Below are 27,354 nucleotides of genomic sequence, written 5' to 3'. Positions count from 1 at the left end.
TCTCCTTTCAGTTCAAATGATCACATTCAATCCCTTGGAGATAGCACAATAACAGTTCCAGAATTATATTACATCAGGCGGAATTCAATCTATTACACCATGCTCAAAATACCACAATCAGCATCTGACTAACATTGAAAATAGACCTCCACTTATGTTAGCAAAGCATGTTAACTTATAAACCACAAGATAATGACACAGAGCAAGAGAATGAAGCTCTGGGTATTCTAAGCTTAGATACCAAACTCATTAAAGTCCCGCTGGTAGCAAAAATCCAACTAGCTTCCATGACTCTATCAAACAGTCTATGTGCTTGCAATGGCCACTATATATCGGATTAAGATTGGTCACAGACGTACTTGAGAGGGACCTATAGTGGTAGAATAGACTATTTCATTCTGGACTTATCACACGGACACAAATTAGTTGACTTTAAGATCCTACCAAGAGTGGATAGCCATCACAAAGCGCTTCAACTTGGGATGAGTAAGAAGAAGATATGTGGTCTATCTGACCCCAATAATCCAACTTGTGCACTTCCAACTATTGGTAATAACAGGTCAGTCAAATGGCACAGATTAAAAAACACAGCCAAATACTCTCATCCAAATGTTTAATACCTTCAACGCTATCTTAACTCCATATATTGACCGCCCTAGTTTTAAAATTGCAATCATTGGGATACACTTCTCCTTGTTTAACACTTAAAGGACCTATGCACAAAGGCAGCCAAAGCATTTCCACCTTTAGCAGCTTGGTGGTCTCTGTGGTATATAAGTGAATGCTGCAATTCAAAATCTTCTCTGATTTCTGTCTTAAATCTTGCAAGCCGTCTGGTCTCAGTGAAGCTAGATTTCTATATAAACTTGCCCTCGACACCAGTAAGAGAAACTGGGATATGCAAATTGACTTAACCTCATGGAAGCCTTAAGAAGAAGAGATGATGCAGGCTTTTTTCACATTATTGTACATGGCAGCCATAACAGCCCACTGCCAACAAACATAGTATACAAGCACAAGTGTGGATAAAACTTTTTACGGACCTATATTCACCATAATCATCATTCTGATGCTATTTTATTCTCCACTGAGTCACAGTCCTGATTACCCATTCTGACCACTACTACTGAAAATCCTGTATTTTCATTATCTGATCCATTAAACACAATATATTTTTTGCAAGTAGAGAAAGCTCCTGGCCCAGACAAAGTTCCTGGTAGGCTATATCACTCTGAGGAGGCTCCCTATTTAAGCTTGCTGTCCTGCAGAATAATCTACAGAGCGAGCGTTTCTGACTTTCGGGTGGAAATTATTCCTTTCTTCCAAAAAGGAGACATGGGTTTCCCAGGAACTATAGACCTATCAGTCAAATGGACAATCTGCAAAACATATTTTCTAGACAGCTATTACAAACTTTTGGAGTGGATGGATGAGACTTAGGTTCTATCCCCCCTTCAAGTTGGATTCAGACCGAAAGTTGGTTCTATTGATCAAGTACTCCAATTTGCTCTAATTTCTTGGAAATATCTCAAGATAAACAAGGAGCACTTCTTGGTGGCATTTGTTGACTTGCTGGCCACCTTTGACCTTGTCTCTAGGGACCTGTGGGACACACTCAAGCCACTGAGTATCTCATCATACATACCCGACACCATAAATAAGCTTCACAAGCTTGGTGGGGAAGGCAGAAGGAGCTCACAAACAGCATTCTTGTTGCACAAGGCATACACCAAAGTTGAGTTCTAGATCCTACACTGTTTTCCCTAAATATTAATAATGTTATCAACTCTCTTAATGGCTTTGTTCATGACTCTCCCAAACTTGATGGCAAGCTAATCCAGCACTTTTATTTGCAGATGATCCCCTTTTAATATCATACAAACCAGTGGGTTTAAGAATTTACTGAATACATTTACTGGCTTTCGTGATTGATGGGACATCAGAGGCCAATATTTCCAAAAACAAATATATCATCCTTAGTCCACAGACGTCCTTTGAGGGGGCCTGAGGATGGAGAGACATTTGCTGAACAAGGTCGACAAGTTTGACTTCTTGGGTATCAAGGTTGACAATTCACTCTATGGAATTCTGCAGCCACGTATGGCGCATACATATGGGGAATGGTTATTGGAAATCATCTGTCCCAGAGGGAGACTAGCTTCCTAAGATCTTTACTTAATTTGCCGCAAAGTGCTCCTTCCATACCACTCTATTTTGATTCTAGTTTAAATAGAATAGAGGATTTAGCTGCTCTTAAACCTGTTAGGTTTGACCTCTGTAGTAACCATTATTGTAGGAACTTCCTAATGGCTCCTTCTCTATTCCAGGGGTCTTTGGACAGACGCTCGAGAACACGATTCTTTACGAGAGGCGGCACGGGGAGCGAGTAGCTCCCATGATAGTGGAACAGTGCGTGAGCTTCATTAGAAGTTGGGGCCTACACGAGGTGGGCCTCTTTCATCAACCTGGTCAAGTCCATTTAGTGAAAGAGCTACAGGAAGCGTTTGATTCTGGTGAAAAGTTTACGTTTGACAGGTATGACACTGCTTTTGTGTTACAGAGTTTACACAGCATTCAACACACTGTGGTTGGTAATTTATAGCATGTGATTTATGTATCAATGTTTAATGCACCCCTAGTTCTAGAAGTTATTCTGATTGCAAAAAAAACACCCAGATGTTATTACTTGTCTCATGTCTGTGGGCAATTTAAAAAAGGATGTCCTCCAATAATGAAGGCAACTCAGATCACAGGAACGTTTGGCAACCCCAGGCTGCCTTGGAGCCTACCGTGGATGTTCCCCTTACTCCGGAGCCTACAGTGGCTGTTTCTCGTGCTCTGGAGCCTACAGTGGCTGTTCCCTGTGGTCTGGAGCACACTGTCGCTGTTTCCCATGCCCTGGAGTGTACTGTTGCTGTTTCCAGTGCTCTGGAACGTTCTACAGCTGTTTCCGGTGCTCTGGAGCCCATAGTAGCTGTTTCCCATGCTCTGGAGCCCACAGTAGCTGTTTCCCGTGCTCTGGAGCCTAACATGGATGTTTCCCTTGTTCTGGAGCCTACTGGAACATAGACAAAGAAGGATCCTTTGCACAACAACAAGAAGAAATCAGAAGAAAAGGCATGGTGCTAGCAATTACCTTAAAAATGCGACATCAAAACTAACCCGTCCAATACTAAGTCCCCTCCTGAAAGTAGCACAGGCTAAAATCCTACCCACAAAAACCTATGGCAGCGAATCAATGCAAGGTACAGACACCAAACTATTGGAGAGAATTCTAGACAAAGCAAAGAGAATTATGCTCAGCCTCCGAAACTACAGTTCCACAGCACAAATAAGGCTGGAGTTTGGCCTAATGAAGCAAACTTGGCCAGGTATGGCGCATATATCATCTGCTGGAATAAGATCAGATCATCTTCCCCAAACACTTTAAACAAGCTCTTATGGCAAGGCCTCCAACAGAGGGATTCATCCCATGCAAGAATCTATCTACAGGAATCTTTTGCAGCCACTGGGCTCTCTGCCCTCTGGAACACACAGATTCATTATTTAGTCTTTAAGAAGCTGGTCTGGAAATTTTTAAAACAACATTCTTTGGTGGAGGATAAAACCGCCTCCTCGACCAGATCTCACTCCTGGATGACTTTAAACAACTATAAAATCTTAGCTCCTCAAAAATACTTTAACTTGGGATACTCAAAACCATGGAAAATAAAATTCTTAAGGCTTCATCTTGGCCTGCTCCCATGCACTCAGAACCTTCCAACGTGGATGCGGGAGTCAACCATAATTTCTTGCAGCTTGTGCAAAAATGGTCAGGGAGATATCGTCAACCTACTATGTACCTGCAAGGAGATGTAGCAGGAAAGGACACAGCTGCAAAAAATTCCCTTCAATCAGAGGGCAATCTGCTCAAAGAGGCAAGCAATCCTGGTATGCTTTGACTCAGGAGCTCCACAATTAAATGGCAGACTAGTAAGATTTTGTGCTCTAGCCGTACAAAAAATGCCATCACCCTCCGCGCATAGTTACCGTCAGTCCACAATGTGAAGCCCTGCTAACAACCTACTGCTGACTCACTAGAAATCACTTTACGAAGGCCAAGACTTCAAGAATCGTCAGCAGCTTCACACACTGAGGAATCATGCATAGCCTATTCAAACAAAGAACATAAGCCGCTCCAATTAAGGCAGAGCTGGGAAGCCGTCACCTAAGCCAGCATCTCAGAACCTTCGTGAAGTACCTTCCTGCACTGATTGTATTGGCTGTCCCGGCAACGAACTCTGCACTGTCTGCCTTGATTGCACCGATAAAGAACTCTGCATAAGCATACAGTCAAAGTCCTCAACTATTTTAATCAAGGTGTTTTAATTGTTATCAACCCAATTCACTTAAAACTTTTATAATGCTCTCTGAAAAATGATACACAGTCAAAATATCGAGTTTTTAATGTCGAGGTACAGAAATATCGAGTTCTAAATATCGCAGGTAAGTAATATCGATGTTTTACATATCGAAGTTAAAAATATCGTTTTGTGTCATTGTATGTAATATCGATGTAAATAATGTCGAAGTAAGAAATATCGATGTTGTAATTATCAAAATATTAAAATATTGTTATATGATGTATTATGTATATGTTATTTTTAATAGATATACATGTTTATATAATAGGAATAAATATTAATTATTTTAAAATGTTAGATATTTTTTAGGAGCAGGATGTTGGGTTTATAGGGGATAAGGGTGGGGAGTGTTTTAAAAAATGAAAATTGTAATGTAATTTTTGTAATATAAATATAAATTTTAGATAAAAAATGTGAATTTATTAATAAATATATTTTTGTAAAATGAAATATAAATTAAAATTTGAAAAATAAATTTTAATTTAATAAATAGTCATTAGTTTTAGAAGCGGGATGTTAGGTTAATAGGGGATAAGGGTGGGGAGTGTTTTAAAAAATATACATTTATTAGTAATGTATTTTAGTCAAATTTAAATTTGAAAATTGTATTTTTATTTTAAATATAAATGTTATTATAAAATTTAAATGGAAATATGCCATTTAAAAATATATTCTAGAACATTTTAAATGTAAATGTGAAATTTAAAATTATTTTATTGAAAAATTGTAAATAATTTTAGAAGCGGGATGTTGGGTTAATAAGGGATAAAGGTGGGGAGTGTTTTAAAAAATATACATTTTATTGGAATGTATTTTTTTGAAATTTAAATTGGAAATGTGACATTTAAAAAAAAAATTATTACAAATCTTAAATGTAAATATGAAATTTATAAATATATTTTCGAATATTTTAAATGTAAATATGAAATTTTAAAATATATTTTCGAAAATGTGTAAATAATTTTAGGAGTGGGATGTTGGGTTTTAGGGGATAAGGGTGGGGAGTGATTTAAAATATTTAATAATTTTTTTAAAACATTTCATAAATTTGAAACTTTATTATTAAAATGTAAAAATGTATGGTAAGGAATTGTAATAGTGTTCTTTATATTTTATAGAGGATAAGTGTTTCACAATTTTAAACATTTTTAAAAGGAAATTAAGAATTTAAATGTAAAAATTAAATTGAAATTTCTAATTTTTAAAATTTGTAAATATATGTTATATTGTTATGTTGTGTTTATAGTGGATACATGGTGAAATTTTCAAAAAAAATTATTTAAAATAAAAATATTTATTTTAAGTAATACATTTAAAATTTAAATCTAAAGTATTTTATGAATATAAAATTGTAATACAAATGTGTAATGTAAATAGGAAATGAACAAATATATTTTATTAAAATGATAAACATTTTTAGAAGTGAGTTTTTGTTTTTTTAGGGGATAAGGGTGGGTAGTGGTTAAGAAATTAAATAGGTTAAGTGTCCAGCACCTACCCAAATTCTTTTGATTAATTTTAAAAATGGTACGACAAATTCTTTTGATTAATTTTAAAAATGGTACGTCGTATAGTTTAATTAATTTTTATAATAATCTATCTCAGATAGAATGTACGAAAACTGTGTCTGCAATAACTATGTTTATAAGTGAACAACGTGCTAAGCATACATCTACATTGTGTAACGTTATATGGAGAGGCGATTTCAATGTTCAATTGTGCCCAAAATATAAGACAACTGATTGTGGCCTCGTAGATGAAAACGATTCCCCACTGACACATTTTACTCACTCCGCGGTAGGAGACTCCCTGAACGAAAGTTTAATGTTTTTAGAACTGTCGTACGCCAACGATCTTGTAGACCCCCCCGTGGATTTTAAACCTACTTTTCACGGTCGGGGCTGTTTTAGTACCATAGATTTTATTTTGTGTTCATATTCTTTGAAGGGTACGCTTCATCAGTCTACCACAGGAACAGAAGTATCTGGCGACCACTTTCCTAACAGTATTGTATTAAAGCTACATACGAAAGTTCCCCACTCTACTCGAATGAGCTTACTGACCCAAAATGCTTTAACTATGGATAGAACTAACGGTTACACAGTGAAATGGTCCCGGGTAGACCCACAATTAACAACAACTAAAATTGTAACTAAAGCACTCCCCTGGATAAACTCCTGCCTTAATGAGGATTCTACCCCTGAGCAAATTATCTCCAGTTTTGGGGAAATCCTCAAAACTATCCAGAGAGAGCTAGTTCGTACCCATAAATTAGGTACCCATTCAGGCCCAAAATGGTTCGACACAGCATGTCGAAAAGCACTAACCGCCCTAAAGAAAGAAATCCATAATCCATCTAGAGACAAGGAAAAAATAGCCAAGTTAAGATCTGATTATAAGCTGGCTCAGACCAGATGCAAAAAAGAGCTCAAGAATAAACTGTGGGCCCAGCTACACGAGAGCTGCCATACAAAGGACAGCTCACAGTTCTGGCAGGTAGTAAAATCTCCTTTCTTGTTAGAGGCCAACTCCCATCAACACTTGGATGTAGCAGTGACCGCGGACGAGTGGGTGACTCACTTTTCAAAGATCTTTAGTGATCTCCCCCCGGACAGTGCGGCACAATGCAACCAAGTTATTGGGTCTCCAAGAAAAGGGGTATATCCAATTGACCTATCTTTTACCTTGGAGGAGGTTATATGTGCATTATCCTCCTCAAAAACTGGAAAGGCCCCTGGCCCGGACGGTGTCCCACTAGATATATTCATCTCTAACATCGACTTATGGTCTCCAATTATCACCCAACTATTGGCGGCTGTGTTAAGCACCGGCCTTTTGGATTCCTGGTCCACCTCCATACTTCTTCCTATTTTTAAAAAAGGGGATAGGAACAACCCTACCTGCTACAGGCCCATTTCCCTCCTGGATTCACTGGGTAAAGTCGCGGGTCGCCTAATCCTTGATCGTTTACAGGATTGGGCGGCAGAAAATAACATCTTTACCGACCTCCAGTATGGATTCCGGGAGGGACTGGGTACCGTAGAACAGGCTTTAAACCTGACACTTTTAATAGGAAAGTATGTGGGAGTCAAACGGGGTAACCTGTTCATGGTATACGTCGACCTCAGTGCGGCGTTTGATTGTGTAATTCACGCCAAGCTATGGTCTACTCTGAAGGAGTTGGGGGTCGATCCGCCGCTAATCAAATTTTTACACGAGCTTTACTCTGAAGCTTCGGCCTGCGTAAGGTTTGGTACAGGTGGCGAATTAACATCCTCCTTCCAAATAACCCGCGGAGTTAGACAGGGCTGTGTCCTGGCTCCCTTCCTGTTTAATTTATTCACCAATGGTTTGGAAGCAGCCATGCTTGAAGGGAGCCAGGATTTACCTACCATTAACCACCGCCCTATCCCAGCATTGCTTTATGCTGATGATTCAGTAATCTTCGCTAGATCCCTGGTACAGTTGCAGAAGCAATTGGACAAATATTGTAATTATATGCTCTCACTTGGGTTAAAGGTGAACAAGACCAAGACCTTTGTCATGCAAACAGGGCCCAAGGTAAAAAGCTCCAAGCATCTTACCATTGAGCATTCAAAATTAGAACGAGTTAGGGAATACCCCTATCTGGGTATCCTAATAGATGAGGAGTTAACGTGGAAAAGGGCATTGGTAACTAGAAAACTGCTTTACCAACGTGCTACCTCTGCCCTTGTTTCACTTTCCAGAAAAATGGGTAAGCCATCCCCCCCTGTACTACTTAAAATCCACCAAGCCAAATGCCAAAGCATTGCTACATACGGAGCCGGTGTATGGGGCTATGCAAACACGGCTGAACTCCAAAAAATCCAAAACGGATTTGTAAAATATCTGTTGGCCCTCCCTCAGAGCGCCCCCACATACGGTTGCCATATAGAGCTTGGGATTGACTACTTAGCTGATTACATCAAATGTCAACCAATGCTATTATGGCACCGTATCTGGTCTAAACCCGAATGTCATCTCACTCGTGCCCTGATTTCGGACTGCTTGGGGCTGACGTCCTGGAAAAAGATCCCTTGGTTGGCATACGTTGTTAACTTTTTGAAAGATTTGGATCTTAATCAATACGTAACAGAGCCAACACTAATTAGTGAGCTAAGCCGAAAAACCTTTAAGTATCACTGCCTTAACCATCTTCGGGAACTTCGTTTGAGCGGCGAAGTACCCAAACAAACAAATGCTCACATCATGATGGTTCAAGTGTCACTAGGTATACAGCCTTATCTCACTTATTATTTGTCCAATCATGAAAAATATCTACTAACCAGGTTGCGTTTTAATTTGTTTTTCCGATTGGTAACTTTCCCAAATCCATTAAACTGGTCTCATGACTTAGAGAAATGCCCATGTGATAAGGTCTCGCCCCAAACTACTATGCATGTAGTCTTTTTCTGTTTTTTCTACGCCGAACCACGCAAACGCTGGGTTTTGCCTGTGTTGCGTCAGATGGGGCTGAGGACCTGCCGACCAGCGTTTCTCGCTTTGCAACAGCTAGATTCCCAATATGCGGCAAAAAATTTAGCCATGTATCTTAAATCATGTTTAATAATTCGTAAAGCAATAAGGAATGAAGATCTAACCCCATGAAATTTTGTATCATGTAGCTGATCGAAAGTGTATCTTCCCTTATGTGTTTTTTCTTTCTCTATTTCTTAATGTTTTAGGATTTTTAAACTGTATTATAATACTGTAATCACATCAATATGTTTTTTTTAAGTGAATATGTTTTAACAATGATGATGTACTTTTTATGGTTAACAAATCGTCTAACCGAATAAAAGAATTTGAACTGAACTAAATGGCAGACTAGTAAGATTTTGTGCTCTAGTCGTACAAAAAATGCCATCACCCTCCGCGCATAGTTACCGTCAGTCCACAATGTGAAGCCCTGCTAACAACCTACTGCTGACTCACTAGAAATCACTTTACGAAGGCCAAGACTTCAAGAATCGTCAGCAGCTTCACACACTGGGGAATCATGCATAGCCTATTCAAACAAAGAACATAAGCCGCTCCAATTAAGGCAGAGCTGGGAAGCCGTCACCTAAGCCAGCATCTCAGAACCTTCGTGAAGTACCTTCCTGCACTGATTGTATTGGCTGTCCCGGCAACGAACTCTGCACTGTCTGCCTTGATTGCACCGATAAAGAACTCTGCATAAGCATACAGTCAAAGTCCTCAACTATTTTAATCAAGGTGTTTTAATTGTTATCAACCCAATTCACTTAAAACTTTTATAATGCTCTCTGAAAAATGATACACAGTCAAAATATCGAGTTTTTAATGTCGAGGTACAGAAATATCGAGTTCTAAATATCGCAGGTAAGTAATATCGATGTTTTACATATCGAAGTTAAAAATATCGTTTTGTGTCATTGTATATAATATCGATGTAAATAATGTCGAAGTAAGAAATATCGATGTTGTAATTATCAAAATATTAAAATATTGTTATATGATGTATTATGTATATGTTATTTTTAATAGATATACATGTTTATATAATAGGAATAAATATTAATTATTGAAAAATGTTAGATATTTTTTAGGAGCAGGATGTTGGGTTTATAGGGGATAAGGGTGGGGAGTGTTTTAAAAAATGAAAATTGTAATGTAATTTTTGTAATATAAATATAAATTTTAGATAAAAAATGTGAATTTATTAATAAATATATTTTTGTAAAATGAAATGTAAATTAAAATTTGAAAAATAAATTTTAATTTAATAAATAGTCATTAGTTTTAGAAGCGGGATGTTAGGTTAATAGGGGATAAGGGTGGGGAGTGTTTTAAAAAATATACATTTATTAGTAATGTATTTTAGTCAAATTTAAATTTGAAAATTGTATTTTTATTTTAAATATAAATGTTATTATAAAATTTAAATGGAAATATGCCATTTAAAAATATATTCTAGAACATTTTAAATGTAAATGTGAAATTTAAAATTATTTTATTGAAAAATTGTAAATAATTTTAGAAGCGGGATGTTGGGTTAATAAGGGATAAAGGTGGGGAGTGTTTTAAAAAATATACATTTTATTGGAATGTATTTTTTTGAAATTTAAATTGGAAATGTGACATTTAAAAAAAAAATTATTACAAATCTTAAATGTAAATATGAAATTTATAAATATATTTTCGAATATTTTAAATGTAAATATGAAATTTTAAAATATATTTTCGAAAATGTGTAAATAATTTTAGGAGTGGGATGTTGGGTTTTAGGGGATAAGGGTGGGGAGTGATTTAAAATATTTAATAATTTATTTTAAAACATTTCATAAATTTGAAACTTTATTATTAAAATGTAAAAATGTATGGTAAGGAATTGTAATAGTGTTCTTTATATTTTATAGAGGATAAGTGTTTCACAATTTTAAACATTTTTAAAAGGAAATTAAGAATTTAAATGTAAAAATTAAATTGAAATTTCTATTTTTTAAAATTTGTAAATATATGTTATATTGTTATGTTGTGTTTATAGTGGATACATGGTGAAATTTTCAAAAACAATTATTTAAAATAAAAATATTTATTTTAAGTAATACATTTAAAATTTAAATCTAAAGTATTTTATGAATATAAAATTGTAATACAAATGTGTAATGTAAATAGGAAATGAACAAATATATTTCATTAAAATTATAAACATTTTTAGAAGTGAGTTTTTGTTCTTTTAGGGGATAAGGGTGGGTAGTGGTTAAGAAATTAAATAGGTTAAGTGTCCAGCACCTACCCTAATTAAATGTAGATTGGAGTTGGAATAGTAAATTAAATAGGTTCAGTGTCCAGCACCAACCCTAATTAAATGTACATTGGAGTTGGAATAGTAAATTAAGTAGTTTTAGTGTCCACCACCTACCCTAATTAAATGTAGATTGGAGTTGGAATAGTAAATTAATTAGGTTCAGTGTCCAGCATCTACCCTAATTAAATGTAGATTGGAGTTGGAATAGTAAATTAATTAGGTTAAGTGTCCAGCAGCTACCCTAATTAAATTTAGATTGGAGTTGGAATAGTAAATTAAATAGGTTCAGTGTCCAGCACCTACCCTAATTAAATGTAGATTGGAGTTGGAATAGTAAATTAAGTCGTTTTAGTGTACACCACCTACCCTAATTAAATGTAGATTGGAGTTGGAATAGTAAATTAATTAGGTTCAGTGTCCAGCATCTACCCTAATTAAATGTAGATTGGAGTTGGAATAGTAAATTAATTAGGTTAAGTGTCCAGCACCTACCCTAATTAAATGTAGATTGGAGTTGTAATAGTAAATTAAATAGGTTCAGTGTCCACCACCTACCCTAATTAAATGTAGATTGGAGTTGGAATAGTAAATTAAGTAGTTTTAGTGTCCACCACCTACCCTAATTAAATGTAGATTGGAGTTGGAATAGTAAATTAATTAGGTGAAGTGTCCAGCATCTACCCTAATTAAATGTAGATTGGAGTTGGAATAGTAAATTAAATAGGTTCAGTGTTCAGCACCTACCCTAATTAAATTTAGATTGGAGTTGGAATAGTAAATTAAGTCATTTTAGCGTACACCACCTACCCTAATTAAATGTAGATTGGAGTTGGAATAGTAAATTAATTAGGTTCAGTGTCCAGCATCTACCCTAATTAAATGTAGATTGGAGTTGGAATAATAAATTAATTAGGTTAAGTGTCCAGCACCTACCCTAATTAAATGTAGATTGGAGTTGGAATAGTAAATTAAATAGGTTCAGTTTCCACCACCTACCCTAATTAAATGTAGATTGGAGTTGGAATAGTAAATGAATTAGGTTTAGTGTCCAGCATCTACCCTAATTAAATGTAGACTGGAGTTGGAATAGTAAATTAAATAGTTTCAGTGTCCAGCACCTACCCCAATTAAAAGTAGATTGGAGTTGGAATAGTAAATTAATTAGGTTAAGTGTCCAGCACCTACTCTCATTAAATGTAGACTGGAGTTTGAATAGTAAATAAAATAGGTTCAGTGTCCAGCACCTACCTTCAATAAATGTAGATTGGAGTTGGGATAGTAAATAAATTAGGTTCAGTGTCCAGCACCTACCCTAATTACATGTAGATTGGAGTGCGAGTAGTGAATTATATAGTTTCAGTGTCCAGCACCTACCCTAATTAAATGTAGATTGGAGTTGGAATAGTAAATTAAATCGTTTCAGTGTCCAGCACCTACCCTTATTAAATGTAGATTGGAGTTGGAATAGTAAATTAAATAGTTTTAGTGTCCAGCACCTATCTTAATTAAATGTAAATTGGAGTTGGAATAGTAAATAATTAGGTTCAGTGTCCAGCACCTACCCTAATTAAATATAGATTGGAGTTGGAATAGTACATTAAATAGGTTCAGTGTCCAGCACCTACCCTAATTAAATGTAGATTGAAGTTGGAATAGTAAATTAAGTAGTTTTAGTGTCCACCACCTACCCTAATTAAATGTAGATTGAAGTTGGAATAGTAAAGTAAATAGTTTTAGTGTCCAGCACCTATCTTAATTAAATGTAAATTGGAGTTGGGATAGTAAATTTATTAGGTTCAGTGTCCAGCACCTACCCTAATTAATTAACTAATTAAATGTAAATTGGAGTTGGAATAGTAAATTAAATAGGTTCGATGTCCAGCACCTACCCTAATTAAATGTAGATTGGAGTTGGAATAGTAAATTAAGTAGTTTTAGTGTCCACCACCTACCCTAATTAAATGTAGATTGGAATTGGAATAGTAAATTAAGTAGTTTTAGTGTCCACCACCTACCCTAATTAAATGTAGATTGGAGTTGGAATAGTAAATTAATTAGGTTCAGTGTCCAACATCTACTCTAATTAAATGTAGATTGGAGTTGAAATAGTAAATTGATTAGGTTAAGTGTCCAGCACCTACCCTAATTAAATGTATATTGTAGTTGGAATAGTAAATTAAATAGGTTCAGTGTCCAGCACCTACCCTATTTAAATGTAGATTGGAGTTGGAATAGTACATTAAGTAGTTTTAGTGTCCACCACCTACCCTAATTAAATATTGATTGGAGTTGGAATAGTAAAAAATTAGGTTCAGTATCCAGCATCTACCCTAATTAAATGTAGATTGAAGTTGGAATAGTAAATTAAGTAGTTTTAGTGTCCACCACCTACCCTAATTAAATGTAGACATGAATCTGGAATAGTAAAGTAAATAGTTTTAGTGTCCAGCACCTATCTTAATTAAATGTAAATTGGAGTTGGGATAGTAAATTTATTAGGTTCAGTGTCCAGCACCTACCCTAATTAATTAACTAATTAAATGTAAATTGGAGTTGGAATAGTAAATTAAATAGGTTCGATGTCCAGCACCTACCCTAATTAAATGTAGATTGGAGTTGGAATAGTAAATTAAGTAGTTTTAGTGTCCACCACCTACCCTAATTAAATGTAGATTGGAGTTGGAATAGTAAATTAATTAGGTTCAGTGTCCAACATCTACTCTAATTAAATGTAGATTGGAGTTGAAATAGTAAATTGATTAAGTTAAGTGTACAGCACCAACCGTAATTAAATGTAGATTGGAGTTGGAACAGTAAATTAAATAGTTTTAGTGTCCAGCACCTACCTTAATTAAAAGTAAGTTGGAGTTTGAATAGTAAATCAATTAGGTTGAGGGCTCCATTATGATGTCGGGCGGATCGCCACCGCCATAGTGGCGGTGGCGATCCGCCCGACAGAAATGCCCACCCGCCACCCTTTTCCCCCCGCCACATTACAATGGCAGGGGGGGCCGCAGCGGTGGCAAACACCGCCCGCCACTTTTCCGCCCCGGTCGCCTTGCGGCCGGGGCGGAAAAAGTTTCATATGGTGGAGGTGTCTCTCAGACACTGCCAGCCATATTTGCATGTGTGGCCATAGGTGCCTTTCCGCGGCGGCGATCCCGCCACAGAAAGGCAGGCGGTCGTTGCCATTGGGGGCCCCTGCGGGCCCCCATGTTGAAGGCCAAGGTGGGGGTGCACAGGGGGGGCACCTATGGTACCCCCCTTCATTTGCATATACAAAGCGGCAGGCACCGCGCGGTGCCTGCCGCTTTGCATATGATATGATATTTGTAATGCAAATGCAAATGAGAAAATGCATTTTTTGCATTGTGGCGGGCGGTGCAGAGTGCACCGCCCGCCACAATGCCACAACTACAGGATGTGCCCGCCACTGTGGCGGGCACATCCCAATAGCCCCCACGGGACCCCCGCCCTTATGGCGGGCGGTCCCAATCACCGGTAGGATGACGGGCGGACAAAGTTCGCCCGTCATCCTAATGGGCCCCAAAGTGTCCAGCACCTACTCTCATTAAATGTAGATTGGAGTTGGAATAGTAAATAAAATAGGTTCAGTGTCCAGCACCTACCTTCATTAAATGTAGATTGGAGTTGGAATAGTAAATTAAATAGGTTCAGTGTCCAGCATCTACTAGAATTTACAGTACATTGTAGTGAAATTATTTTCTGAAAAAATACATCTAGAGAAATGGGTACATTTTTTTTAATTTACAGTAAATAAAAACCCCATGCACAGTTTTACATATTGTTTTTTTATTTTTATTATTTAGAGAATAAATAATTGTAAGTAGATCATTTTTTTAAATGAAAGTGTTAATGTATAGGTTTTTTGAAATTTTTTATTTTCACACACAATTTTTTGAAATGTTTATAGTTGTTAATTAAAGTAAATAATAGGTATATCGAAAAAATACAGTACAAAAACATACATTTAACTTAATGATATATTTTGTACATACTGTTGTGAACAGTTTTATATTTCACATTTCAAAATATTTAGTACTGTACATTGTATAATATTAATAATATAATATTTTACTGTGGAAGATATGTTTTAAATGTAGATCCATTTTTAAATCATAACATTTACATAATATATTGATACTAATATTGTATACAATATTTTAAAAAAAATTGTAATATGTCACTTTTATTTCTAGTAATATTAATATTAATATTGTATTATTAATATTAATATGTTTCAAATTTTTATATAAAAAGTACATAAAAAGTATACATTTGTTAACATTTTTTACAAACATATATATTTATAATTATAATATTAAATATTATATTTTAATAATATTTAATTGTATAATTTTACAATTTTTACACATTATAATATTGTTTATAATACATAAGCATAAAAATGCAAATATAAAAAAATGCAAGTTTTGTAATGTTTAACTAATTTTTGTTTTGTTAAATTATTTAGTCATTTATTTAACTATTTTTATGTTATCTTTATTATTTGGGTGTTCTATTTTGTAACCGCTCTTAGTTTTTTTGGGTCATTTGGGAAGATTCAAGATCACGGTTGGCAGCTACTTCGGGTCTGAGAAGGTAAGAGTTCTAATCTTTACATTTAAGTATTGTAAATATGTTTTGAAGGTAGTAGTTTGTTGTTTGTGGTGTGTGGACTAGTGTTTTAGGAGGTTTGAAGTTTGTAGTTAGTTATTTACATTTTAAGTGTTATCGTCGTTTGCACGTAATTAGGCCTAGTTTGAGTTGTTTGTTTTGGGTATATTCCTTTAGTTTTAGTGTTAAATATCTATTTATTGTTAGTGACTAATGTATATTTTTATATTTTGTGAGGGTGGGAGTGTTGATTTTTCTTTTACAGGTGTTTGGTTACAGCGTTTTTGTTTACAGAAGTATTCCATTTTTTTTACTAAAGGAAGTTTATTTTACTTGTTTAAAGTAAATCTTTTTTTACACTTCCTTTATTATTTGGGTTTCCTGAAGCGTTTTTTTTTTATTTTTACACGTTTTCGGGTTTTTAATGGATTCAAGTTTGCCGATTTTTTACGGAATTTCGATGGATTTGGCACAGTTGTACATGAAACCTGCATCAGGTTTCATGTGGGCGTTCTGTCGCAGGGTGGGCGTTCCGTCATAGGAAAGCCCCGTAAAACTGACGCAGTGAAATCTACAAGATTTTACTGAGTTAGTTTTACGACGCTGCTGGGTCAAATCCTTACGCCTGCTTGAAGCAGGCGTAAGGAGTGACGCACCACGTTATGTATGGGTGGCCTCTGTACATTGCAGGAGTTGCGCCGCCCGTACACCACAAGATGCGTCACGCATCTGCCCTTCCTTGCACCATGGTGCGCCGCATTGTAAATGCGGCGCCTCTGTGGTGCCGCAAGGAGGGAATTGCGTGACGCATCAGTTCTGGCGCATCCCTGCTGATTGCAGAGATGCGCCAGAACTCATAAATCTGCCCCTTGAAACCTGAAACTGGAGCCTATTGTGGCAGTTTCCCATGCTGTGGACAGTGATTGTTTCATGTGCTCTGGAGGCTACTGTTCCCCCTGCCCTGGAGTATACTGTGGCTGTTTCCCGTGCCCTGCAGTGTACCATGGCTGTTTCCCATGCTCTGGACAGTGGCTGTTTCCTGTGCTGTGGGGCCTACCATGGCTGTTTCCTGTGCTGTGGGGCCTACCATGGCCGTTTCCTGTGCTCTGGAGCCTACAGTGGCCATTTCCCGTGCTCTGGAGCCTACCGTGGCTATTTCCCATGCTCTGGAACCTACTATGGCTGTTTCATGGGCTCTGCAGCCTACTGTGGCTGTTTCCTGTGCCCTGGTGTGTAACATGTGTTTCCATGCTCTGGACTTACCATGGCTGTTTCCAGTGCTTTGAAGTCTTCAATGACTGTTTCACACGCTCTGGAGCCTACTGTAACTGTTTCTCATGCTCTGGAGCAAATTCTACCATGGCTGTTTCCCATGCTCTGCAGCCTAATGTGGGTGCTTCCTGTGCCCTGGAGTATACAGTAACTGTTTCACTTGCTCTGTAGCCTTCAGTGACTGATTCCCGTGCTCTGGAGCAAATCCTACCATGGATGTTTCCCATGCTCTGGAGAGTTCCATGGCTGTTTCCCGTGCTCTAGAGCGTTCTATGGCTGTTTCCCGTGCTCTGGAGCGTTCCATGGCTGATTCCCATGCTCTGGAGCATTCCATGGCTGTTTACCGTGCTCTGGGGCCTTCAGTGACTGTTTCCCATGCTCCGGAGCAAATCCTAGTGTGGATGTTTCCCCTGTTCAGGGGCCTTCAGTGACAGTTTTGCATGCTCTGTGCTCTGGAGCCTACCATGGCTGTTTCCCGTGCACTGGGGCCTTCAGTGACTGTTTTCCATGCTCTGGAGCGTTCCATGGCTGTTTCCTGTGCTCTAGAACGTTCTATGGCTGTTTGCCATGTTCTGGGGCCTTCAGTGACTGTTTCCTGTGCTCTCGAGCATTCCATGGCTGTTTCCCGTGCTCTGGAGCATTCCATGGCTGATTCCCATGCTCTGGAGCATTCCATGGCTGATTCCCATGGTCTGGAGTATTCCATTGCTGTTTCCCATGTTCTAGGGGCCTCAGTGACTATTTCCCGTGGTCTGTAGCATTCCATGGCTGTTTCCCGTGCTCTGGAGCATTCCTTGGCTGTTACCCTTGTTCTGGAGCCTTCAGTGATTATTTCCCCTGCTCTGGAGCTTTCCATGGCTGTTTCCCGTGCTCTGGAGCTTTCCATGGCTGTTTCCCGGCCTCTGGAGCGTTCCATTGCTGTTTCCTTTGTTCTGGGGCCTTCAGTGACTATTTCCCGTGCTTCTGAGCGTTCCATGGCTGTTTTCTGGAGCGTTCCATGGCTGTTTCCCGTGCTCTGAAGCATTATATGGCTGTTTCCCGTGTTCTGAAACCTATAGTGGTGAATAACCATGCGCTGGAAGCTACCGTGGCAATTTCCTGGGCTCTTAAATGTCCGATCAGTAGAGCTTGTCCCTTTTCTCTGGGTACTGCCTTCTGCTGACGGTGTCCCAGCATGTCATTTAGCTTTAGTGCTTATAAGAACGTCCAATGCACACTGTCCAATGCACATAGAAACATACTCTCACTCCTCACTAACCCACTAGCACTCATTCTTTCTCTTCTTTGCTTACTCAGTAACTCACTCCCTCGCAACACTGGTGCAAAACACGTGGCTGCATTTCCGTGGAAGATGGATAATGAGCAGGATCATTTGTTGCGTGCTTATCTAGGTTCCTGATCGATACTGTGACCTTATGCCCCTATTCGGCTATAAATCCATTTATTCCCTATATTGGCATAACCGTTCAAGTGCGATTTTCTGAAAAGTCATCTCTGGCCTCACACGAACAGAGCCACATTCCAGCATGACTCTCTGCTACTTCCTTTGCGACCAATTAGTGCAATGACAGAGCAGCAGTCACTATCTGATATTCCTAGATAACACTCCGAGTTCTTCAACAAGATAAAAACTTAGCAAACCTGGAAATCCCCGCTTGCTATGTTTTGATTAGTAATGGAACTCTAATGAGCAACTGATAACTGTCACTTCCTAGTGACATCTTTAATTGACGTCTTATGTCCAGCAAACTTGCGTCAAACCCGGCACCTGTCAGGTATAAATATTACCAACGTTGCCTTAAGCAATGAGCGAACCTGTTGCTGATGCCAGCTGCCTGCATGACCCCGTGTTGGTAAAAACTAGCACTCTGTCGCTGCAGCCTGCTATCCTGTGGTGGTGAAGCTACTGATTACCATTATCGCCGCTACAGCGCGAACTATGGTTCAGTACGCTTGAGGAGCCGTGCAGCCGTCCTCTGCGAAGACATCCAGCCCAGCTGCCCGCGGACGCTGTCACCCCTCCTTCCTCGACGCGCTGAGAGAAGCCGCTGCATTTCTCGTGCAGAGAAATCCAGTCCCGGCGCTTCCAGTTTACCCTCGCGGGTGACTGGGATATCGAGAGAGACCCCTGAAGGAGATACCAATCCTCCATCATTCTATTCAGAGGTATGGTGTTGACTAAACCCTTAGATGAGAATTCTTGAAACAAACCTTGGCAAAACCAACTTAACTTAAGCTACTTACTTACTCCCCCTTCTCACGTGTTAGGCTTAGGTCAGGCACACTGGGGTAGGCTTAGTTAGAAGCACCAGTTGAGTATGTTAGCCTAATGTATATATGACTGTATATATGTTTTATTACTTTTAAACCATTGTATGGCTAAGAAACCATATCAATGCTTTTACAGTTCTATTTCGCAATCCTTATCTTACTGTACGTACTTTTTATAATAACATTTATTGCAATTGTGGCAATACATTTCTCTTGTACGAGAAGAAAGACTGTTCAATAAATGTTAACTTTTATTGATAAACGCCCGTCTCTCTATTCTCTACATACTGTGAAAGTAAACTGCACTAGACTGACTGAGTGAAATCTATGTCTATTGTTTCACACGACCCTAGAGATCGACTCTTGATCTGAGGAGCAAAGTTGTCATGTTGCACGGTTGTTGGAAAGCTGAATCCCTTCTTGTCTGTGCCAAGGAAGCTGATCACTTCCTATGCAGAGAAGAAAGTTTCCAGTGACCTCTGAGCTAGTTGGTAACACAACCCAATTAAGTTTAGCATAGTCAGTGGAGGCCTGGAATATCCGCAGTTCCACGTCGATACTACTGTTTATGTTATTCCAATGCGCAGGGCCTAGTGGGAAACTAGGAACTACACTACATGGCGCCCTAACGTTTGGTAAGGCGATAAACTAACGCAAGACTTGTAGAGTAACTCAGTCGTGCATATTTCACACCCCTTTCTCCCGTAAATACTCCAATAGACGTCTGGAGTGGGTGAAAGGTTAAAATCCGCCCGACCTTAGTAGGAAGAGATTCCTATGTAAAGCTCTGGTTTATTCAACGTTGAAGGATACAGTGTTCCAAAATATTGTGCATCTAATCTTTGTCTCCTTGGAGACCTACTCTGCAAACCTCGCATTTTTACAATGCCAGAAAACGGAGCCCCTGGGGCCGCAGCAGATGCGACTCAGCAAGGTCCCGAATACACAGACCCGGGTGCTATTATCATCCCGGTCCAGTTAAGAAGATCTATAACTTTAAAACTTATAGAAAACGGACTGCCACCTCAAGGTGGTACAGTAATTTTCGTGATAGAGGCTCACGAGTATCGGCAGACAGAGGTATTTTACTCATGGATAAACTTTCCAGCGGTAAACGCTATAACATAAGAGTTTCACTATTACAAAATAGAGGAACCTCCGGATGAGTACGCCCCTTTCGAGGAGGTTGAAATTCCACTTAAATTTCAAGAGCACCTGCTCTGGTTTAATGGCGCCCTAAAACACAATGATCACATTACCAGGCTCGGTCCACTAGGTAGACCAGGAGCCACGTGGCCGGTTCTAGCCAGCTACACACCACATCCTGACATTATAAGAATGTCTAGAGAAGAGCTGTTAGCACAGCTAAACACATTAATAAAAATACATAGGCAATTAGTCCAATATGTAATACGGACTGCAACAGTCCAGCCAGCTGTTAATTCACACCAGCTGACCCCTCACCAGGGGAACACAAATAAAATTACACCACAGAACATACAGTCATGTCTTGGTAAAACACCCGTAAAACGGGAACAAATTCCTTTCTGGTTAGCCCAGAAAATCACTCAAATAGAGGCAGTATTTCCTGATACTACCCCTATTGAGAAACACAGAATCTTGACCATCTGCCTTCCTATGGGAATCGCACCACACGTGGAGGACTGCGACACTTGGGGTACAGTCTTTCCTTCCATTTACACAAAAACACACGGTGTTCCGTCTATGGCGGTAATACCAGACGTGCTAAAACAGATTCAAAATGAATTCGGTCCAGAGCCCGCTTTAAATCTAGGTATGAAATTACTGAAAGATTTCAAGCAGGTCACGGCTATATTATTAGCCAATGTAAAGGGAGAAGCAGCATCTGTGGCGATTCGCCAGAAGTTGAGGGAAACAGATATAAAAGATCCTGTTGAGCTTGCAAAAATCATAGAAAAATGCTATGAAGAATTAGGTAGAGACAGCTTGGGTGGAAAACCAGTTAAGCCCCAACTGCTCGAAAATCCTGAAAAATTATTTATTAAAAATAATTCAAACACTCCTAAAAAGAGCTGGGATGGAAATAAACAATCCACTCCCAAGGAAAAAGTTTTCCAGTCCAGAGGAAGGTCTCCTCGACGGAGGGAAAGAACTCCGACTCGAGAACGCCAGTCTCCCCAGCGGGAGCCCTCTGAGAAAAGATATAACCTTAGAAATAGGGATAATATAAAAAAACCTGATAGATATCAAAGTATTGATACACGTCCCTCTCGATCTTCTCCACAGAATTCGGAAAGAAGAGGACGGTCAGACCCAGGAGAGCACACCAAGTCCAAAGACAAGGAACCTGCTCAAAATAAGAAATCTCAATTTCAGAAAAAGAAGGTAGCCAGTATTAGAGTAATCAACCATGCCGAGAATACTGAGGACACAGTTGAAAAACGGGGAGTGGGCATTGACAATGTTGGACAGTGCAGCAGAGATCAGTATAGCGCGCAAGATCTTGATGAGTCATCTGGAGACAGTGGACACGAATGAATACATTCAGGTTGAAACTGCCGACGCCAGGCTTAGCGAGCCCCATAAAATATACGAAATAACATTGCGTATAGAGGGTGATAAGACTAGGAAAATTAAGGGTCTGTTTTGGGATAAGCTCTCAAAAGGCTATGATATTCTGTTAGCTGAAAAAGATTGGCCCCCGGAGTTTGTCAGGGAGTGCCCTCGTGGCGAAGAAGTGATTATGCCTGCCTTCTCGAATCACATACCGATTCACAAAAAATACACATATGCAAGGAAATGGGCAGTAGCCCAGGCACCTGCATTGTATAAAAATCATGTAGGATGGGATGAGGATTCACCACCTCACAAAATCCAACTAAAAAGTGAACCAACTGCCCAACGGCAGTATCCCATAAAGCAAGAAGCTAAAAAACAAGTCAGGGAGATCTTAGATCAACTTGAGTACCAGGGGGTGATTGAAGCATGCACCTCTCAAATGAACAATCCTTTGTTTCCTGTCTCCAAGCCAGACAATTCATATCGTCTAGTTTTGGACTACAGACATCTTAATACATGTTGCAAAACTTTTGCAGTACAAAACTCGCATAGTGCAGCCCTAATGAATAACATAGTTAGGAAAAAATACAAAACGACATTAGACATTTCTAATGGTTTCTTTTGTCAAAACATTGCACCAGAAAGCAGATACTTGACCGCTTTCTCCGCATTTGGGTCACAGAAAAAATTCTGTCGTCTCCCACAAGGGTTCAAGAACAGCCCAGGACTATTCTCAGCTAGGGTAACAGAGTTACTACAAATCTATGATGATGAAGCATTATCTTACGTAGATGATATTTATCTCACAGACGACGACTTGGATACTCACTTGAAAAGAGTGAACACCATTATACTTGGGTTCGCAGCAGAGGGTTACAAATTCAATTTTAAAAAGTCCCGAATTGCCCATCTGACAGTACTGTTCTTAGGGTACGAATTATCAAGTGAAGGGAAAAGCCTAGCGGACAACTTCTTAGAGAAGTGCGCTGTACTCCAAGCTCCAAAAACGCTGAAGAATTTACAATCAATACTAGGTTTTCTGAATTTCGGAAGAACTTACATACTAAATTACGCAGAGAGGGTTAAACCTCTCTACGAACTAATAAAACCTGATTTAAAACAAATCAATTGGACTCAAAAACACACAGAAATTTTGAGATCACTGCAAACAGACATGTTAGCAAAAACTAAATTAGATACACGTGACAACACGATCGATCTTGTAATCCGAGTCATCCCAGGAAGATGCGGATTCACGTACCTAACCTCTAATGAGGGAGAAAAGGTACCAATTTCAATTAAATCTCACTTGTACACACAAGCAGAAAAAACATTCAGTCACACAGAAAGAACTGTGAACGCAGTGCAAATCGCATTAGCAAATGAACGAGAACTAGCACACGGCAAACGGATTAATATCCTTACAGCGGAATCCGCCTTCGAGGCGCTATTCAGCCCAGTGAACCTGCCTACAGTGTCACTGGATCCGAAATGGATACAGTGCATAGATTCTCTAGGAGCGGAAGACGTGAAATACTATTTCGCCCCGCAATACGAAGAACTGAATGATTTAGAATATGAAGAAGAATATCCTCTGCCAATCGAAATCCTGCCTGTATAATCTATACAGATAGCTTTGTACAGCATTTTAATGTAGAGAGCAAATCCTACAATGCAGCATGTGCGATCATTAAAGGTCGTTGGCTGTGCGGTAAATTCAGACCGAAAGTAACAAAAACTGAATCTGTAAGAAACTGTTCGGTTCAAAGAACTGAAATCAGATCTTTAAAGATGGCGCTCGAAAATGCAGAACGCGAATTCCCCACACTTTTAGTGTGCGATTCTCATTTTTGCGTCAATTCTTACAATAACAAACTGCAGAGTTGGATCGAAAACGACTACAAAGATGACACAGGTGCCACAATAAAGCATAAAAAGCTCTGGAACGAGGTAGCTCTTTTACACAAAGAACTACAAAAGACTCACGTGATTCACGCACAGAGTCTTCAGCGTGATGGCGTTCACGTTGCAGGGAATTCATTGGCTAATACAGCCACCGCGGAAGCAACTAACCCGGCTTCCGTAGCCACAAAAAAGCGTACAGATAAGTACATAGACGGGGAAACCATGCTAGCAGTAAAAACGACCGTAAAAGGCGACTGTGCAGCACTACCCGTAAACTATCCACTCAATTATGCATACATAATCGATGCAAACTCCGTTCCTTTTGCTCGAATGCCTGGAGTGGGGGATAGAGTAATTCCAAACATGAACAGGAGAATATTTTTAATAGCAGACGCACACATGGGTTTGGGTCTACGGCACAGAGAGATCAAGGAATCACTGACTGAATTACAATCAGTATTCTGGTGGCCGGGAATGAGTGTAGAACACCAAATATATGCAAACAACTGTGAAAACTGTAATAGGGATCGCAGTAAGGAACCTTGCTACCGGCTACCAATCAGAAAGAGCGTAACGCTGCCTACACCCCATCCTGCGTCCTATTAATAGTTAAGACGAAATACACTTAAAAAATGAGGCCTCCAACGCTCGGCTGACGCTAGAACAGTTATAAAAGATTTGCGAGTCCATATCGGCACATACGCAATTACCACGTTCCATTCTGACCAGGGTCCTGCTTTCAGCTCTCGAGCCTATAAGGAGGCCATGGCCAGCATGGAAATTGGGTTGCGGTATTCTTGTCCGTCGCACAAGTGTGGTAGAAAGAAAAAAACGGGACATAAAGCAATCTATAACAGCGAAGGTATTAGGTTCAGGCGCTGGGTGGGTCAAACATTTAATAAGTGTCCAGACTAGTCTTAACAACATGCCAAGAAATTCTCTAAAAGGTTTCAGCCCATACGAACTATTGTTCGGAATTAGAATGAACGTTCAGGACCTCGATAGTCAGATGTCAGTGGTACAAGAAGAAACAAAGCAGTTTGAAGTAAAAGACCGTTTGGCTGTTTTACAGGAACTGAATGAAACAAGAAAATCATTAAGCAACATAAAGTTAAAGCAACAGCCAAGTACCACTGACGAGGCACCACCCGCAACAGCCCCAGCAAGGCCTGTCTGGATTCCAAAGATTGGGGATCTAGTCAGAGAAAAGATCGCGGTGAAGAAGGAATTTGGGCCTTCTTACAGAAAAGCAGTACCTGTCTTAGCAGTCACCGGAACAAGATCAGTTGTGCTACCGCCCCTTGCTGGTAAAAAGGAGAACAGAGTCGTGTCCATCGATCTGGTAAAACCACAAGCATGTGGCCTATAATCAACAGTAGGCCCAGTGGACTCCCAAGAAACAACAGAATACCCAAACTTGCAACAATTCAAGAGGTTCAAACTGAAAGACTAATCACATTCGATCAGCCTGCAGTGCACAATGAAGGACTATGCAATAATGCCATGGAACTCGTGCCTCTTGAAACACAGATTGAAACAGTTCGTCAAGAAACAACACCAGTCTACACTAATGTGGCATCAGAAAGTGCTACCGAGAGACAGATTGAAAGAACAATCCCATCAATTGACAGAACTGCCTCTGGTTATTTCATCAACTTCGACAACTTCTCTGAAGATTTAAACGACCCCGAAGTGATGCCAGAAACAAAAAAGTCTTTTAAAGAAAAAGCAACGGAACTCTTTCATCAACTGAAGGAAATCTACCTAATTTCCCCTTGGCTAGAGTTCTGGTTCGGTCTAGGTGTATTTTTCCTCCTGCTTTGGCTCATCATGGTACTGTGTTTGGGAAAATTCATTGAAGGAAAATATATTACAATGGACACAGCAAGTCAGAACATCAACCTAGTCCTGAAACCACACAGATCATCCCACGTGAAGAAAAGAGAACTGTCAACTGTAAATGTCACAGCAATTCCAATACCTGGTGGGGTAGTATGGGAGAAAACAGACTATGAGATCTATGGTCCGGTCGAAATCCTGAAGTATCCTCATCAACTAAAGGTTTCCTTAAGTGACTTTGTGACACCAAGTACATTCTCTGATGATTGGGACTTTAACAGTATTAATGACATGATGTCTGATTTAGTAATGTCAGCTAGATTCACAGATCATGATTATTTACAAGGTTCATCTAGTTATGAGCAGTTATTCTGTTACACCCACTATGGGGATCATTACTTGCATAAATCTGCACAGCCTAGAAATGTTTTTATGTATAATCAATGGGAACATTGTGCTACACCACCTAAAAGCAGTTCTAAAGCATTTTTTGAGAAATTCAAATACTTTTCAGGTTTTAATACAAGTGATGCAGAAACGTTTTATTATAAACTGTTAGATAAAACAGGAATGAAAACAATGCTGACAAATTCTAAATTGATATATTCAGAAGCATTTTATGACAAAATGATGACATTTGGTTTTGATTATTGGAAAAATAATATTGAAACGAAGACAATTTGGGGTACAAAAGATTGGCAGGTGCAAGGCATAGAAGCACTGTTTAGAACCTGCATGATACCTGAACAAATGTTATTTTTAAATGACACTGTACACCAAACATCTTGTCTTGGCCTAGCCAAGAACAAAGACCTTAAAACACCGTCTATACCAAAGCCAATACCTGAAAACGCAACAGCTGATATTGAGTTAGACGTGTCACAAATTATAAATTTCAACAGAACACATCCTGATTGGAAAAAGTGGTTAATCTGGCCTACAGACACAAATAGCTGTCAAGATAGGTTCCTGAATAAAACACAGGGGTTAAAAATGACCAGATTAGACACTAGATACTCCCAGAGACAACATCCAGGGATTATAACCACATACAGTGTAGGGAAACTCTGCCTAGAATGGCTAACTACATCCACACTGGCTGAAATTAAGCAACACTTGTCTTTATTAAAAGATGGTGCTGATTTGCGCGATTTCATTCTTGGACCACGCAAACAGCGTCAAAAGCGTTTCATAGCGACCAGCATCTATGCTGCTTACAACGAGGCTTGGAAAGTAAAGCAAATTGAAACTGCTGAAAAAATACGAGAAATTGATCGTATTAATTTGGAGAAAACACTTTCTGTGGTAGACAATGGGTTAATGACTCTGTCTTCCAGAATATATTCTTTGGACAATATTGTATCCTCTGCCTTTGATGTGATAGACAGAGATTTGCTAATGTTACAACATGGCCAGTCTCAATTGCGCTCTATTATAGAATTAGGCTGGACGCTGCAAAATCTTCGTTCAGATTATGTGCCTTGGCGTTTAATCAACACAACGTCATTATTTTCCAGTTTTAACCTTACTGATAAACAGATCAGTTTGGCACAGAAAGGAGCAGACTATACAATCTTGAGCATCGAGAAACTCGAGAGATTACCATTGACAATGTCAGAGAGTCCTGTCATTGAATGGATAATACACGGAATTATCACAATTCCGATAACAACTTTCCGATTTAAAAATGCC

General features: G+C 38.9%; 1 protein-coding gene across 1 annotated transcript in view; it reads left to right on the top strand.

Annotated features, from left to right (window-relative positions):
* LOC147702885 (rho GTPase-activating protein 24-like) overlaps window positions 1-27,354 on the top strand; it is a 293,148-nt gene that overhangs the window by 93,434 nt on the left and 172,360 nt on the right. The window contains exon 3 of the mRNA XM_086928841.1: window positions 2,328-2,535. Within this exon, the coding sequence (XP_086784967.1) occupies window positions 2,328-2,535 (208 nt within the window). The remainder of the gene's footprint in view (window positions 1-2,327; window positions 2,536-27,354) is intronic.

This window comes from Lissotriton vulgaris, chromosome 7, assembly GCF_964263255.1.
Source record: "Lissotriton vulgaris chromosome 7, aLisVul1.2, whole genome shotgun sequence".
NCBI lineage: Eukaryota > Metazoa > Chordata > Amphibia > Caudata > Salamandridae > Lissotriton > Lissotriton vulgaris.
This window is presented reverse-complemented; position numbering and strand designations above follow the sequence as displayed.